At 49.2% G+C, this 14718-nt stretch overlaps 1 protein-coding gene across 2 annotated transcripts in view; it reads left to right on the forward strand.

The window, feature by feature from the left end:
• Positions 1 to 14718, forward strand: part of ADK (adenosine kinase) — a 1244147-nt gene that overhangs the window by 604123 nt on the left and 625306 nt on the right. For both annotated transcript variants that reach the window (XM_069610963.1, XM_069610964.1), the window contains exon 4: positions 1633 to 1711. In XM_069610963.1, the coding sequence (XP_069467064.1) occupies positions 1633 to 1711 (79 nt within the window). The remainder of the gene's footprint in view (positions 1 to 1632; positions 1712 to 14718) is intronic.

Below are 14718 nucleotides of genomic sequence, written 5' to 3' on the forward strand. Positions count from 1 at the left end.
TTGACTCTGTCTTACCATCGATACTCTGATATGCAATCCTTTGAGGGTTAAGGATAAACTCCAATCTTTGGACTGGATAAGATCCATGGAAACGATTGGGTCATCCGGATATATAATCAGATTGTATATGAGGGTAAGAAAATTGCAACTCCGGAGTCCTATTTAGTTAAGTTTCCTGATCCTAGAAGGAGGATTGCATATCTGAGATTTCGTTTCAATGTCCTGTCGACAGGGGAAATTCTAGAAATTCACTCAGGTACATCACTGAGACTTCCCTGTCGTTTTTGTCATAGTATCGAAACATCTGAGTCATTGAAGCACATACTATTGAAGTGTCAGGCGTTAACCCCCCAACGCCTAGCAGCATTTGGTAAATTTGTTCACGATCCGTCAAGGGTTGTTCTCGAAGACCTCTGGTGGAATATGGTATATGGCAAATTGAATACATTGAAATTGGCCGTAGTAAAATTCTTACATGAAGTCTGTAATCTGCCTGCTGACAGTTAGCATCAATAATGCTATGTTAAATGGATTCAACGAAGGTCCTGTGTTCTCTGTGCTTTCTTTTATGAGGTATTCATAAATTCATGATAATATGGTCTAGGTTTAATCATCTGAGGAGGTGACCTACAAACTGACTGTAAAATTGTTTTAATCGCCTGTTTTTAATCTGAGCATGTTTATCTTTTGTATAAACTATTTTGTATTCTTTTTTGTAAAGGTTTATAGTGTATAAACCAAACGCAAAATAATTATTTTTTTGTGCAAAAGTACATTAATGGACAAGTTTTCGGTCTAAAGAAACTGTTCAACTCATTGTTGCACTAATTTTAAAATTCCCTGTGTGCAAATTGAATAACGGCTCACAACCTCATCTAAATGGTGTTGAGGACTGCAGGTCCATTGGGATTCCTTTATTGGGTTAGACATCTGTCTGCAAAATCTATGCGTGGTAGTGAGTCTTGGAAACTGTTCGTTTGTGCTTTTGCTTAACCACAGCAATCCTGATTATTGCCTTTGGTAAAACAGTCACTGCTTCTGTTCAGATAAGTGTTGAGCGATGTCACTGCTTTGACCTGAGCAGCCATCGCACTATTTGAGACAGCAGATTTTGTCGGGATGCTGACGAACAGCGCTCATGCATCACGCCCCGCTCCTCTCCCTAACCCACAGTCATATTTTGTTGGAATAGTTTCGTTCCAGGTTAATTTACTAGTTTATTAAAAGCTTTAAAACAACGTTTTAATCCTTGTTTATGTATATTGGGATTGTCATAACTAAGCATTTTTTCCCACAGCCCATGTGTTTTTAGATCCGACCTGTAAACTTTTTCTAATCTGAAGAGCTGGTTGTAGCTGGGGGGTGGTAGTGCCTTATGCCTCTTGACCTGCAGTGCTAGCAAGTAATTTCAGGAGCATCCCCCCAGTACTGTGCCTGCTGGATGAATCCTTTTTGGAACCATGACAAGTTGCAATGAGCTTGTAGGTTTTAGTGAATTTGTGCTCCTAGAGTTTTTCTCCTCCCAGTAAATTCAGAGCAAGCATATGAAACAGATGGGTGGATGGGCTCTGTGAAGAATGTGGTGCAGATCTATTTCTGTGTAGAATAACACCTTCTTTCCTCTTTCCACAGCTTTGACGAACTTGTGAAAAAGTTCAAAGTAGAGTACCATGCTGGGGGCTCCACACAGAACTCTATAAAAGTGGCTCAGGTTTGTTTTTAAAAAATGAGTTTGTTTTAAGGGGAAAATTGTGTAAATATATGTACATTATCTCATAACGTTGAGCGGTAAGAAAGGGTTTGAATGTGGGATTATTAGCACGGGGTACATTTGTTAGATCCTGCTAACATGTGGAAACTTCTTGACCTGTCTAGCAACGCATCTGCTTTACTATGGCGTTTATCTGCTTGTGCATTGAAACTGAGCACCTGCCTACTCTGTGGTACTTTACCTCTGAAAAAGACCTGTTTCATCCATGTAAATGAGTAAACGCTGACTTGTAGCACTACTTTGACTGTTTGGCTTCTCTATCCAAACCAAATGTGATCCTTCCCTGAAAGCCACTTTGCTCTTCTGTTTCAGGACCCCTTCCAGACTTAAATCCAGCACCACGGGAACCTCCTAATACTACTTGGCGTCTGTGTTGGCTCTTTGCTGCTTGTACAACATTACTCGCACACTTTCCCCCACCGGGCTGCTCAGCTACCTGCACAGCCATCCTCGCCCTGCTTCTGTGGCATTCTGCCATAGCGGCAACCTGAGGAGCAGCAATTGTGTTGTAAGACAGTTGTAATCGGCTGTATAGTGATCAATATTTTTGAGATGTAGCAAGACATTTTTTTATTGCTCATCTTGTTGTGAGGGTGGTCTGATTCAGGTAGCAGGTGTAAATGTGCCCACACGAAGTGCAGATCTTCAGTGAATTCTACAAGTATGTGATGGATCCAGACATCCCCTTTTCGAATGGATTGTCCTCCCACGTATTCCTCATCTTATGATATATCTGCCGGCTTCAGAATGTTTTTTTTCTGCCGATGGCACTGTGCATCGATGGGGACGACTTGATGTCCCTTGACGGCTTCCATCCTGGTGTCTGCGTCATCGTCGCTATATATATAGCACACGCAGCTCCTGATGGCTTCAGTTCTGTTTTTCCGCGATAGCTAATGCTTCGAAGAATTACAGCGTGTTTCAGTTTTTTCTGTGAGGAAACATAGTTCAAGTACGATGGCCTCATCTTCAGCACCTTCAACCCCGAAGACCGGGTACAAAAAGTGCTACAACTGCGGCACCAAGATGTCCCTCACGGACCCTCAACGGTCGTGTCTGTGGTGCCTTGGCGTCGAGTATTGGCAGCAGACTGGGAATCCTATCAGTCTGACCGTTAAGGCTCTGAAAGAAGTGTAAAGGCAAACTAGCGGCAGGTGGGCCCCCTACGAAATCCCCTTTGCTGACTCTATCGAAATAATGATCATCCGATGAGTCGAGAGGCGACTCTTCTCGTAGTAAAAGGTTAAAAAAACACTCTCGCACCAGCAGTGGGTCATACCATTCCTAGTCATCTTCGAGGAAGTCAAAGAAAAGGCATTATGTCACCCTCTTCGAGTTCATCTGATTCCTCTCCGGAGAGAAGTATAACCTGTCCAGCTAAATCCTCTACTGCAGCTGAGTGAGTGGGAAAATTTCAGACAGGCAATTTTGAAAATCTTCAAGAAATAGGCTCTGACCCCCTCGAAGGAAAAGGTAAAAAGCCATGCTCCCTACGAGCCACCTAAGGCTGAATCCCTTGAGCCCGGGATGTAAGCCGGAAATTCCCCAACACCCTCCCCCCCCCCCCCCTCCCCCCCAACCCTCCCGAGATCCTTGGAGTTTTCGACTCAACGAAAAATCATTGAAGACTCTTTCAAGTAGAGGGTCAAGCCCTTCAGGGGCTCCGTCGAAGACAAAATCGACAGAAAAGTCGTCTAGGACATCACCTTTGGCATCAGCGCCATAAACGACAGATTTGTAGACAATGTTGCTGTCGAAATCATCACCTTTAGCAAAGCCATCAACACCTTTACTTTCTAAGCCTAAGGAAATTTAGAAATCTTACAAACCTCTACCAAAGAAAGATTTCTTTTAATTCTTTATCTTCAATTTATGAGGATTACGATTCTTTAGACCATGATACTACACCATTTGGATTGGAATTGGGCACACCTAATGTCCCAGAAAGCCTTGTTTCAGAAGAATCCAGGCTAAAGGATTTATATGAAAATGTGCAATAAGCTAGTGGGGTCCGCACTTCACCTCAGATGGAATTTGGCAAGCCAGACCCAGCAGACCATGCTGATGCCTCTTTCTGGGATGGGGCAGACCTGCTCCACCGTTTGCGCAAGACGACCTAACAGATATTCTGTATAAAGGTCCACAAAAGGATCCCATACTTTTTCATGTAGCTCTCCACAAAAGGGTTGTGGCAAATCGGGAGGTTCCTGAGACGATCCAAGCGGTGAACAAAAACCTCAAAGAAATACAGGCCATCTAGTAGTGACCCTAACTATCTGTCAAAACACCCAACACCTGAAAGCCTATCAGGCAGTGATATCTACCTCAAAACAGGCTGCGTACACTACTATTCCACCAGATTGGGTTGCTAAGCGGTACGACGCTTGTGCAAGAAAGGTATTTTCTGCCGGAAGCATGGTGCTCAAATCTGCAAATGACACTTGTGCTTTAGTAAAATTCAATTTCACCCTGTGGGACTGTGTAGCTATGGCGGCTGACCGTTCTTCCCGCAGGGGAAGAGCAAACCAGCTTCGCAAGAGACGGCTAGGAGGCTGTGCGAGTCTCTGCAATCAGGATTGGACTCAGCTGATGGAATCAGCAGAGCCATGGTGGCAAGGATGGTAATGAGCAGATTTGCGTGGTTGAGAAAGTCAGGTTTTTCACCGGACGTGCAGTCCGGGCTCCTCAGCTTCTTTTTGACGGTACCCAGCTGTTTGGCAGCAAAGCTGCCTAAAGTTTAGAGAAGCTGCAGACATCAAAGGCAGCGGCCAAATCACTTGGAGCCGCCATCACAGCCACAACCCTCTCGTCCCAGTAGATCATCTTAGAGGGGTAAGTCTGTTGACGCTTATACTCCTCATTTGGAAGGGCGAGAGGACTGGCTAGTCCAAGTGGTCAGAGAAGATTCCCTCGTGGTGGACTAGGGAGAGGTGCAAAGCCCACTGAAGCAATGCCTACTCTACCATCAGCCGCTGCTTCAGCCACCCCAAAACCTTTGAGGCCTTAACCCTCAAGACTCTCACCGCATCTGTAAAAATGGCGAGGCATTACTTCAGATGCATGCTCCTTGGAAACAGTAGCCCAGGGTTACTGCCTCCCCCTTTTAAAGAGGCCTCGGGACCATCCACTGGAGAGTCACTCTTTCAGAGTTGCAGATCTGTTCCTTGTGCAGGAAATGTTGAGCCTGCTAGAGAAAAGTGCTATAGAACCAATACCTTGACGGAGAGGAATAAAGGGTGGTACTCTCCATATTTCCTAATCCCCAAGAAGGTCGGAGTTCAGGCCCTCCAGCTATAGGATTGGATGGTGTTATTGGATCTTCAGGACGCTCATTTCATGTGCCGATACATAACACGCACAGAATGTACCTAAGGTTCGCAGATGGTGGTTCTCATTGTCAGTTTCGAGTTCTGCCATTTGGTCTGATCTCCGCCCAAGCGTTTTCACCAAGAGTACCCAGCGTCTTCCGGCCTTCGACTTTTTGAGGTAGTTTGGCCTCATGGCATGCTTCATATTCTTGGTGCCAGAGGCTCACCTAAGAATGAGATCCCTTCATTGGCCCTCGGGACGCAGTGTTCTAAATTCTCGGGTAAGATGTCAGACCTACTTCCTGTTCCAAACAGGGTCGCCCAGGATCTTCTGTGGTGTGACGGCAAGGACAGTATTTTGAAGGGAGAACCTGTCGGCAACTGTAGATCTCCTTCGAACAGCCTCCCTGGACCGCATATCTCACAGCTCAGACACAAAGGTCCCTACACTAAGTGCTCAGCCCTGAAGATGGCGTTCTCTCCGAAATGCATTGGCTACTGAGCCCACACTGCTGAGGATGCGGTTTGCCTCTTTGTACTATAATTTAAATACTATTTTTGTGAATCAAACCTGGAGCGTTTGGAAATAATTGTTAAATTATTTTACATGTGAAGAACACTCATGATCAGAGTACCAAGGAAAATATCACTAACAAACACTGCAGCTTTTGTATAAGAGCAGTTTGTGAGCGTCTGGTTTGAGTGGTTACGCCCAGTTTTCTTTTTCCTTTTTTGGAATTTGGATCCCTGTGTCACAGGATCTTTTTTTTTAAACAATTTTTATTATTTTAAAACAAACACTCCAAACATTACAACCATTTTGGACGTACATTTTCAAATTGAAGTTATTACATTAATCATTGCACTCTTCCGTCCTCCCCCCCTCCCGCCCCCAAAACTATGAGCCGTCTTTTCCGCGCCATCTACTTGAGCATCTTCAGGTGTCTCTATTATCTCATCCTGATCTTCCATATCATGATAAACCTGGTGGGGGTTCGCCATTGAGGTCACTAGTTGCCTCCAGGCTATCGGGGGGGCCTACTTCCTCTTCCCCTCCTCTAGTGACTGCTTCGTACCAGACCGCTGTTTCTGCTTCTGCCCATTTAAGGTCTGCCCACCACATCTCTACTCTAGGCCTGTGGGCCGCTTTCCAACATATTGCTATTCTGCGCTTGACCAAAATATAGGCCAAGTCTTTCATTTTGCTGATATGTTTCAGGGTACGTGGCCTAGGCAAGCTCCCCAGCATGCATGCCCAAGCCGACTCTACGTCGAGCACCACCCCCCGGCTGGCTAGTTTCATCTTCAGTTCCACCCAGAATCTCTGCACCTCAGGGCAAGCCCAGAACATATGCAACAGCCCCGCCGCCTCCTCTCCCCACCTAGGGCATTTCTGTATAGCTGAGCCACCAAACCTGGCTATTCTGCCAGGGGTCAAGTACGCTCTGTGGGTGATATATAGCTGGATCTGCTGGAGTCTCGCATTCCGGGACACTTTCTTATGGTATCTTTGGGCTCTATCCCATTGCCCGTCTGTCATGGGTTCCCCCACCTCCACCTCCCAGTCAAGCCTCAATTGGGACAACTCCTTCCCCGCCTTCGTACTCAGGAGTTCATATATGCAAGATATTTCGTGCCCGCCCTCTGAGACATCGTACATCATTTCTAAGGTGGCATTGGGTTCTTCTGCAAGTACTGTTTCAGGCCACCTTTCCCTCGCCCGTTTCATAATCCTGGTATAAGTGATATATTGGCCCCTATTTACCCCAATCTCCACGAGCAACCTTTGGAATTCCACTGCCTCGCCCTCCTGCCATATGTCTCCAAGGGTAGCCAGGCCCACCGGTTCCCAGTATCTGCGGACCCCTTTGATCAATTGGGAGTATTCACCACATAGAACTACCAGCGGGGCCTGCGGGGATAGCGGGTCCGGGTCCCCCACAGTTCTCCATGCTCTACGCCAGAGCTCCCAGCCCAGCCTCAACAATCGCCCCATCTTCGTGACTTTGGTCTTGTGCAACCATACTGTCTCTTTTAGAAAGTATGGGGACGAGTCGCCCCGCCAGAGCCTAGCTTCCGCAGAATCCTCTGCGGCCAACCATCTAGAAACATTTCACAGCTGTCCCGCCAGGTAATATAATTCAAAATTCGGAAGGTTTATGCCTCCCCTGTCACACAAGTTTTGTAATTTCCACAGGGCCACCCTATTACTGGAATTATGCCAAATGAAACCCCTGCACTGGCTATGAAGTTTGGCAAAGAAGCGTCTGGGGAGCAAAAACTGAACATTTACAAAGAAGTGCAGCAGTCTGGGTAAAACTACAATTTTGAGCAGCGCTGCTCTTCCCATCATGGCCAGGGGTATTTTGAACCAGAACACCATGCTATTCTTTATGCTTTCAACAGCTTTCTCCGTGTTGTGCTTGTGCTCTGCTTCCAACTTATGGTATATATTTATGCCTAAATATCTAAACGTCTTGGCCTGCCAGGGTGTCTGTAAAACGTCGTTTTTCCCGTGGAACACCTTTGTACATCCCTAAGGGGAATATGCTGGACTTCGCAGGGTTTACCGAAATGCCGGAGAGGGCTGCGTATCGGCCCATCACTTCCAGCACACATTGTACGTTCTCCTCTGGGTAGCGCAGATAGAGGAGCATGTCATCTGCGTAGAGTGATATCAAATGTGTATTTCCTGTTGTTTGTATCCCCACCTCCCCGTATTGCTGCCTTAGGCAAACTGCCAATGGCTCCAGCGCAAGAATGTACAGCATGGGCGACCAGGGACATCCCTGCCTAGTCCCTCTGCTGAGTTGCCACTTATCAGAAATCACAGTACCCGTTTTAACCCTTGCAATCGGGGAGCTATATAGCAATTGGACCCATCTAATATTCCCCGGTCCTATTCCATACCCCTTCAGGGTCGCCATCAGCCACGGCCACCTCACCGAAGGCTTTGACGGCGTCCAACGACACAATGGCCAGTTCGTCTGGGTCTTTTTCAGTATGATCGATAATGTGGTGAAGCTTCCTGTGGTTATCCGTAATATTTCTGCCAGGGACGTATCCCGTCTGGTCTGTGTGTATCAACTTGCCAATTACTCGCTTCAACCTATTGGCAAGCAGTGCCTTGAGTATTTTGCAATCTTGATTGAGCATCGACAAGGGTCTATAGGACCCGCAGTCCGCATTCGGCTTGCCCGGTTTCAAGAGCGGGATGATCAATGCTTCACGGAGAGATTCAGGCAGTTTCCCTTGTTCGTAGGCCTCATTAAACATAGCCAGCAGTGGCTGGAGTAGCTCCTGCTTATATGCTTATATGCTTTATAGAATTCACTGGGCAACCCGTCCGACCCAGGCGCCTTACACGTGGGCAGATGTGTGGTCACTGCGTCTAGTTCGTCTGGAGTGATTGGGGCCTCCAGCTCCGCTCGCTCTGAGTCATCTAAGGTGGGAAGCTCTAAATCTTCTATCGTGTCCTGCATTTCTTGACCCACTTCTCCACCTGCATCCTCATAAAAGCATTTATAATATTTGCGGAATTCCTCATTAACTTCTTCATGGGTGTTACAAATCCGACCCTCTGCATTTTTGACTTCTCTGATCACCTGTCGGGGTGTCTCATTTTTGTATAACCAGGCCAGTAGCCTACCCGGCTTGTTTCCTCCCGCATGTTGCCTCTCTATGTATTTCTTGTAGTTTAGCTTACAAAGTCTATCCCAAAGTTCGCTGCTAGCTCTCTGTAAATCTCTCATCTTAGCGATAATCTCCCGGGAGGTCTCTCCCCTTCGCATCAAGTCCTCTAGCTCTCTCGGTTTCCTGCAAATCCTGCTCTATGCCCCCCCCTGCAGCCCTCTTGATTTCGATATGGCCCCCCCGCGCACCACCACCTTAAATGCTTCCCATACTGTTCCCACGGATCGTACACTGCCAGTATTAATTTAAAAATATTCCTCAATAGCCTCCCTCGGGTCCTCTCGGAATCCCGGGTCCTGTAGGGCCTTGGCTCTGAGCCTCCACGTCGGGATTCGCGCCCTGTGAGGATGGTATCGCCACTCCACGACCAGGGGCGAGTGATCCGAAAGCACTCTAGCTTTGTATTCTGCGCTCATCATTTCTCCCGCTATCTCAGCCGCTGCAAACATGTAATCTAACCTGGTATGCAGGTCGTGTGGAGCTGCGTAATGCGAGTATTGCCTATCCGTTGGGTGCAATTGTCTCCACACGTCCTCCAGACTGAGATCTGTCAACAGTGTCCCCAACCCTCTAGCTGCTGGCGTGGGCTTTGCCACCTTACTATCCGACCTGTCCATTACGGGGTTCAGAGTGCAATTTAAATCTACTCCCCACAACAGCGCACCCCCCAATAGGGGGCTAATTTTGCCGTACAATGATCTAAAATAGGTTGCGGTATCGTGGTTCAGGGCGTATAAGTTAATGATGGTCACTTCTTTGTTTTCCAGGAGTCCCTCCACCACCACCATTCTACCTTCCGGGTCTATCGTCGATCTAAGCAATTGGAACGGCACAGGCGGTGCCCCTCTTGCGTATGCCGAGTATGTGGCTCCCGTGACGCTCCCCTTCCATTTTCTCCTAACCACCTCTAATTTCTCTTCGGTGAGGTGGGTTTCCTGAAGCAGAGCTATGTCAATCCTCATCCTCATCCTCTTTAGGTACATCATTATTTTATTCTGTTTTAGGTAACTGTTGAGACCCCGAACATTCCATGTCATGATTCTGAGGTTACCCGATTCCATTGACACGATGTTCTTCTGCCCCCCACCACTTCCTATATCTTGTCCCATGACTCGTATTCTGGCTCAATTCCCCCCCAACTTCCCCAACTTCCCTTTCACTCCCCTCCCCCCCCCCCCACTGCACACTCCCCATCTCCTCCCCCCTTCCTCCTCCATACTCCCCATCCCCTCCCCCCCTCCCTTTCCATCCCCAACAAATGCCCAGCTCCATCCCTGGATCTCAGGCTCACCCGCGTCTTGTCCTGTATCGTAGTGCCGAGGACTAGGACCCCGCGGGGTGTTACCAAGCTAATAATGACCTAACTAAGCGAATGCTATGGGGATTTGAGGGTTGACTCCCGGGAGCTCCCATTTGTATAATTAGAGTAGTTCGGATCAGACGGATCCTGCATTAGGATTATTCTGTTCAAACAGATTTTGCAAGCATGTATATCCCAACAGCACATTCCCTGCGGGCCTACTTTAATGCTATATTCTAGTCCCAGTGTCTCGCGCTATGTCACCAGGGTGCCACAGCCATACGTCACTTATCTCCACCGGCTCCTTTCTGGATACCCGATTCTTGAGGGCAGCTCTACATATCCAGCCACTCCGTGGCATCCTCTGACATTTCAAAAAACAAAGTTTTGTTCTTGTGGAACACCTTCAGTTTGGTTGGGTAAAGCAACATATATCTGTGACCTGTTTCCCTCAATCTTCTCTTCACCACACCGAAGTCCATTCTGCTGCGCTGTACCTGCAGGGTATAGTCTGGATATGCAGTGATTTTCGCAGGCCCCTTTCCGGAAGAATTCAAGTATCTTTTCACTATCCCAGTAGTTTAGGATCTTTGCGATCAATAGCCTGGGGGGGTTCCTGGGGGCGGCTTCCTCGTCAGGGCCCTGTGCGCCCTCTCAACAGCAAACCCCTGGGTCAATGCCCCTCCGGTTATTCCTTGTAGTAACATGATTTCCACGTATTCAGTTGGGTTGGGCACTTCCATTCCTTCTGGCAATACAACTATGCAGATGTTATTACGTCTGGCGCGTCCTTCTGCTTCTTCTGCTCTGTTCTCTAGGTTGCCTACTCGCTGCACAAGGGCATGGAGTTCCGATCTATGGGCAGCGCATTCCGCTGTGTTCAGGGCCATCTCTCTTTCCAGGTTCCCGGTGCGCTCAGCGAGCGTTCTCACATCCTGTCTCAGTAAGTTCACATCTTCCTGGACCGCTCCGACTTTAAGGTCCAATGCCACCTTCAACTCGTTCCTAGCCAGGCCCAGTTTAGTCTCCCAGGCTATTTTCAGGTCCGCAATCGCAGCCAGCACTTCCTGGATCGTGCCCGGAGCCGCCTCCGTCGCAGCAGTGGTTTTGTCACTATTCCTGGCTCCGTCTGTCCCTGCCGATGTCTTGGCATATGTGTCCAGTGTGGGCTGCTTGCTCTTCGGTCGTACTACTTTATTCGACATGGTGCTGTACCAACGATGTTGGGCCGACTCGGCCACCACTCGCGTGTGGGACAGCATGGTGTTGGGCTATTCCTGAAGTTTAGGCCCCACTTCTTACTTATCAGGGGTGCGCGCCCACTGTCTGCTGCGCTCCCGGGGTGACCTGCACCCTCTTAGTCTTATTCCGCAGGCCTCCGCCACGTCTATCGGGATACGGGGCTCCCCCCAGCCGTGCCAGGGGTGTCTACCGGCTGCCCTTTGCTCTCCTGGAATGGGCTGTGACCTCCCACGTACCAGGTCTCGCCCAATCTTATCCGCGAGTCTCCGCTGTGATTCCTCCGGACGTCTAGCAACGCTGCCGGGTCTGCTCACTTCTGCACCGGGGCCCGACAGGTCCTCCCGACAATCTGGCTCACAATGGCGATCTCAGCACCTGCTCCAGACCCCGCACCGGCACAAGCTACTCCTTGTGTGCCCATTGGGGAACTACATATGTCTCAGAGTGGGCCGTTTTGTTCAGCCCCATTATGTGGGTAACAGGGTCCTCAGATATCTGGGCCCTGTCCAGACGGCGCAGCGATCTATCTTCACCCTGCTACCAGCGCGGGGGCTCTATCTCCATGCAAGCCTACCCAGCCCCAGTGTCATATGCTTTTGTTTCCTGGCCCAGGAGCTCTGATCACCCCTTTCTCTTCATGTTGCCATATGCAGCTGCTCTGCTGCCATGGGTGTGCTGCATGGGGGCTCGTGCCCACGTACTCACTCCCCACCCCTCCCGGGCTGGAGATGTCTCCACTAGTCCATCCAACAAGGCCCCCAGCGTTCGGGGGGGGGCCCTCCACCTCAGGCCACCCTGTGCTGCACTCCGGTGTGCCAGACTGCTGCGACGCCAACCGGAGCGCTCCCTAGGGCCCGCCGCATTCGATCCCTGCCGCGGCTGCCCCGCGCCAGCTCCAACTACGTTCACCTGGCAACCTGTGTCTCCATGGAGGCCGGCTCTTCTCCCTGTTGCACGACTCCCCCAGTTCCGGATTTGCAGGTGTCCCTGTCCCGCAGGCTCCCACTCCGCGGCACGAAGCGCTCAGTGCCGGCTATTTCGCTGTACTGTGTTCAACGGCTGTGGCACCGCCGGGGGGGGTACGCCTCCACCCGCCGCGGAGCACCACAGCGTTATAGGCAGGGGTCACCCGCCGCTCCGTCCGTCGCTCCAGGCACTCTGTCCCTCCTCAGCACGACGGGCCGCCTCCAGCCAGGTCCAAGTGTGTAAGCGGGCTGGGGTCTCCACCTCACTCAAGGGTCCGACGGGTGCAGCCGCGGCTTTACCAGCATCCATGGGCGGCCGCAGTCTTGCGGCCAGTGAATGGCCCTTTATCTCCGGCCGCCATCTTGACCATCTTCTAGCCTTGGACCCCCAGCTACTTCGGACGCCCCGTTACACCTCGGGCTTTCCTCTAATCAGCCCCCTCCAGCACCCAATGTGTGCACCGGCATTCATGTAGTCCTGGGTGTGCTTGAATGTTGCTTATTCTTACGGAATCCCTCTTTTCCTCCAAGGATCGATGGCGGATCAGTGGGAGCACCTCCGGAGCACATCCACTCACGTAGCCATATAGCCACGCCCCCCATCCCCCCCAGGATCTTTATTACCAGACCGCTCCTTTAATATATGCTTACCATATCCAGTGGAATTCAACATCGATTGAATTTGACTGTTTGGTTGTGCCCACTTTACTCTCTCAGAACATTTTTGCCAACCATTGCCAGAGGCAAGTTGTTACGGATGCCTCACTCACGGGGTGGGGAGCCCATGCCAACAATCTGACAGTCGGCAGTCGTTGGTCTCCATCGGAGTACACACTACACATCAACATTTTAGTGCTGAGTGCGATCAGCTTAGTGCTGAAGGCCTTTCTGCCCTCTGTATGGGGAAATAATGCCCTGCTAATGACTGACAAGTTGTTAATGAGTTAACAAGAGAGGTGTAGGGTCACTACCACTGTGCAGAGAGGCAATGCAGCTCTGGTTCTGGGCAATTCAAGAAGCAGTCTCCCTATCTGCAGTTCACCTAGTCGGAGAGGAGAACATGGAGGGCGCTCTGAGCAGGTCGAGCACATTCTCCCACCAGTGGGAACTAGCTCAGGAAGTCCTTCAAGAGATCTTTGCCCTTTGCGGAACACCTCAAGTGGATCTGTTCGCAACCAGTGTCAACCGGAAGTGTGAACTGTTCTGCTGCAGGGATTTTCCCCCAAGAGGTCTAGGGGACGCGTTCCTAGTGGACTGGGAGTTTGCACTTCTATACGCATTTCCTCCAGTCCCCGTCATTCCTCACATGATCAGGAGTTTGAGAAATTCATGATCCTAATGGCTCAGGATTGGGCCAGGTGGACGTGGTACCCGGACCTTCTGGACATGTCCATCAGCCCTCCAGTGTGTCCTCAACAAAGAAAGGACCTTCTCTCGCGAGAAGAGAGTCTGGTTCTCAATCCAGAGGTCAAGACACTCAACCTTCATGCATGGTTTCAGAGAGGTTGAGATCTAAGGATTGGGACCTCCCTGATGATGTAATGGAGATTTTGCTTTCAGCCAGAAGGCCTGCAACGAAAACCTTATACCGCTGCTGTTGGAACTAATTGTGCAGCTGGTGTAGGGAAAAGGATATGGACCCTTTTCAATGCAGTACACAGATGGTGTTGTCTTTGTTACATTTGGCTAATCTGGGGCTCCAGATTGGACCATTAAAGGATGCTTGGTGGCGCTTTCAATCTTCAAGCCCCCCCCTTTTGAAGGGGTATCATATTTCAAAATACCATTGATTATACAATTTCATAAAGGGTTCACTAATGTGTTGCATCCTACACCTTTTCAAGTCCCCATTTAGGATCTTAATCTGGTATTAACGTTTCAGATGTGTGCTCCCTTTGAGCCACTCCAGTCGTGTACATTAAGACTGCTAACATTTAAAACCATTCTGTTAGTTGCGTTATCAGCCCGGAGGTTGAGTTTGTTGCAGGCCCTATCTAGTAAGCCTCCATTTACCATTTTTTTACAAGGAGAGGTTGTCTTTAGTCTTAAACCCTTTTTTTTCCAAAAAAGTGTGTTGGATTTCCATTTAGCCCAGAAAATGGTGTTTCCAACATTCTATCCGCTCCCTCATTCTGGCAAGGAAGAGGAAAGGCTACATAGGCCTGATCTCAAAAGGGCTTTGAGCTTTACATTTCTCGGATGATAGATAAGTCAACATGACAAGCTTTTCATTGGGTACACTAGACCTGAACTGGGACTTTGGTGATAGATAATTCTGGCTATTTCAGAGTGCTGTAGATTGGACGGGAAAGATCCTCCCGAAAGGCCTAAAAGCCCATTCCACAAGCAGCATGCCAACATCTTGCGCTCTTTAAAGAGGGGTGCTGATGTAAGACATTTGAGCGGTAGCCACTTGGTCTACCATCCACACTTTTACAA

Source organism: Ambystoma mexicanum, chromosome 8 (assembly GCF_040938575.1).
Source record: "Ambystoma mexicanum isolate Mex_15411 chromosome 8, UKY_AmexF1_1, whole genome shotgun sequence".
Taxonomy (NCBI): domain Eukaryota; kingdom Metazoa; phylum Chordata; class Amphibia; order Caudata; family Ambystomatidae; genus Ambystoma; species Ambystoma mexicanum.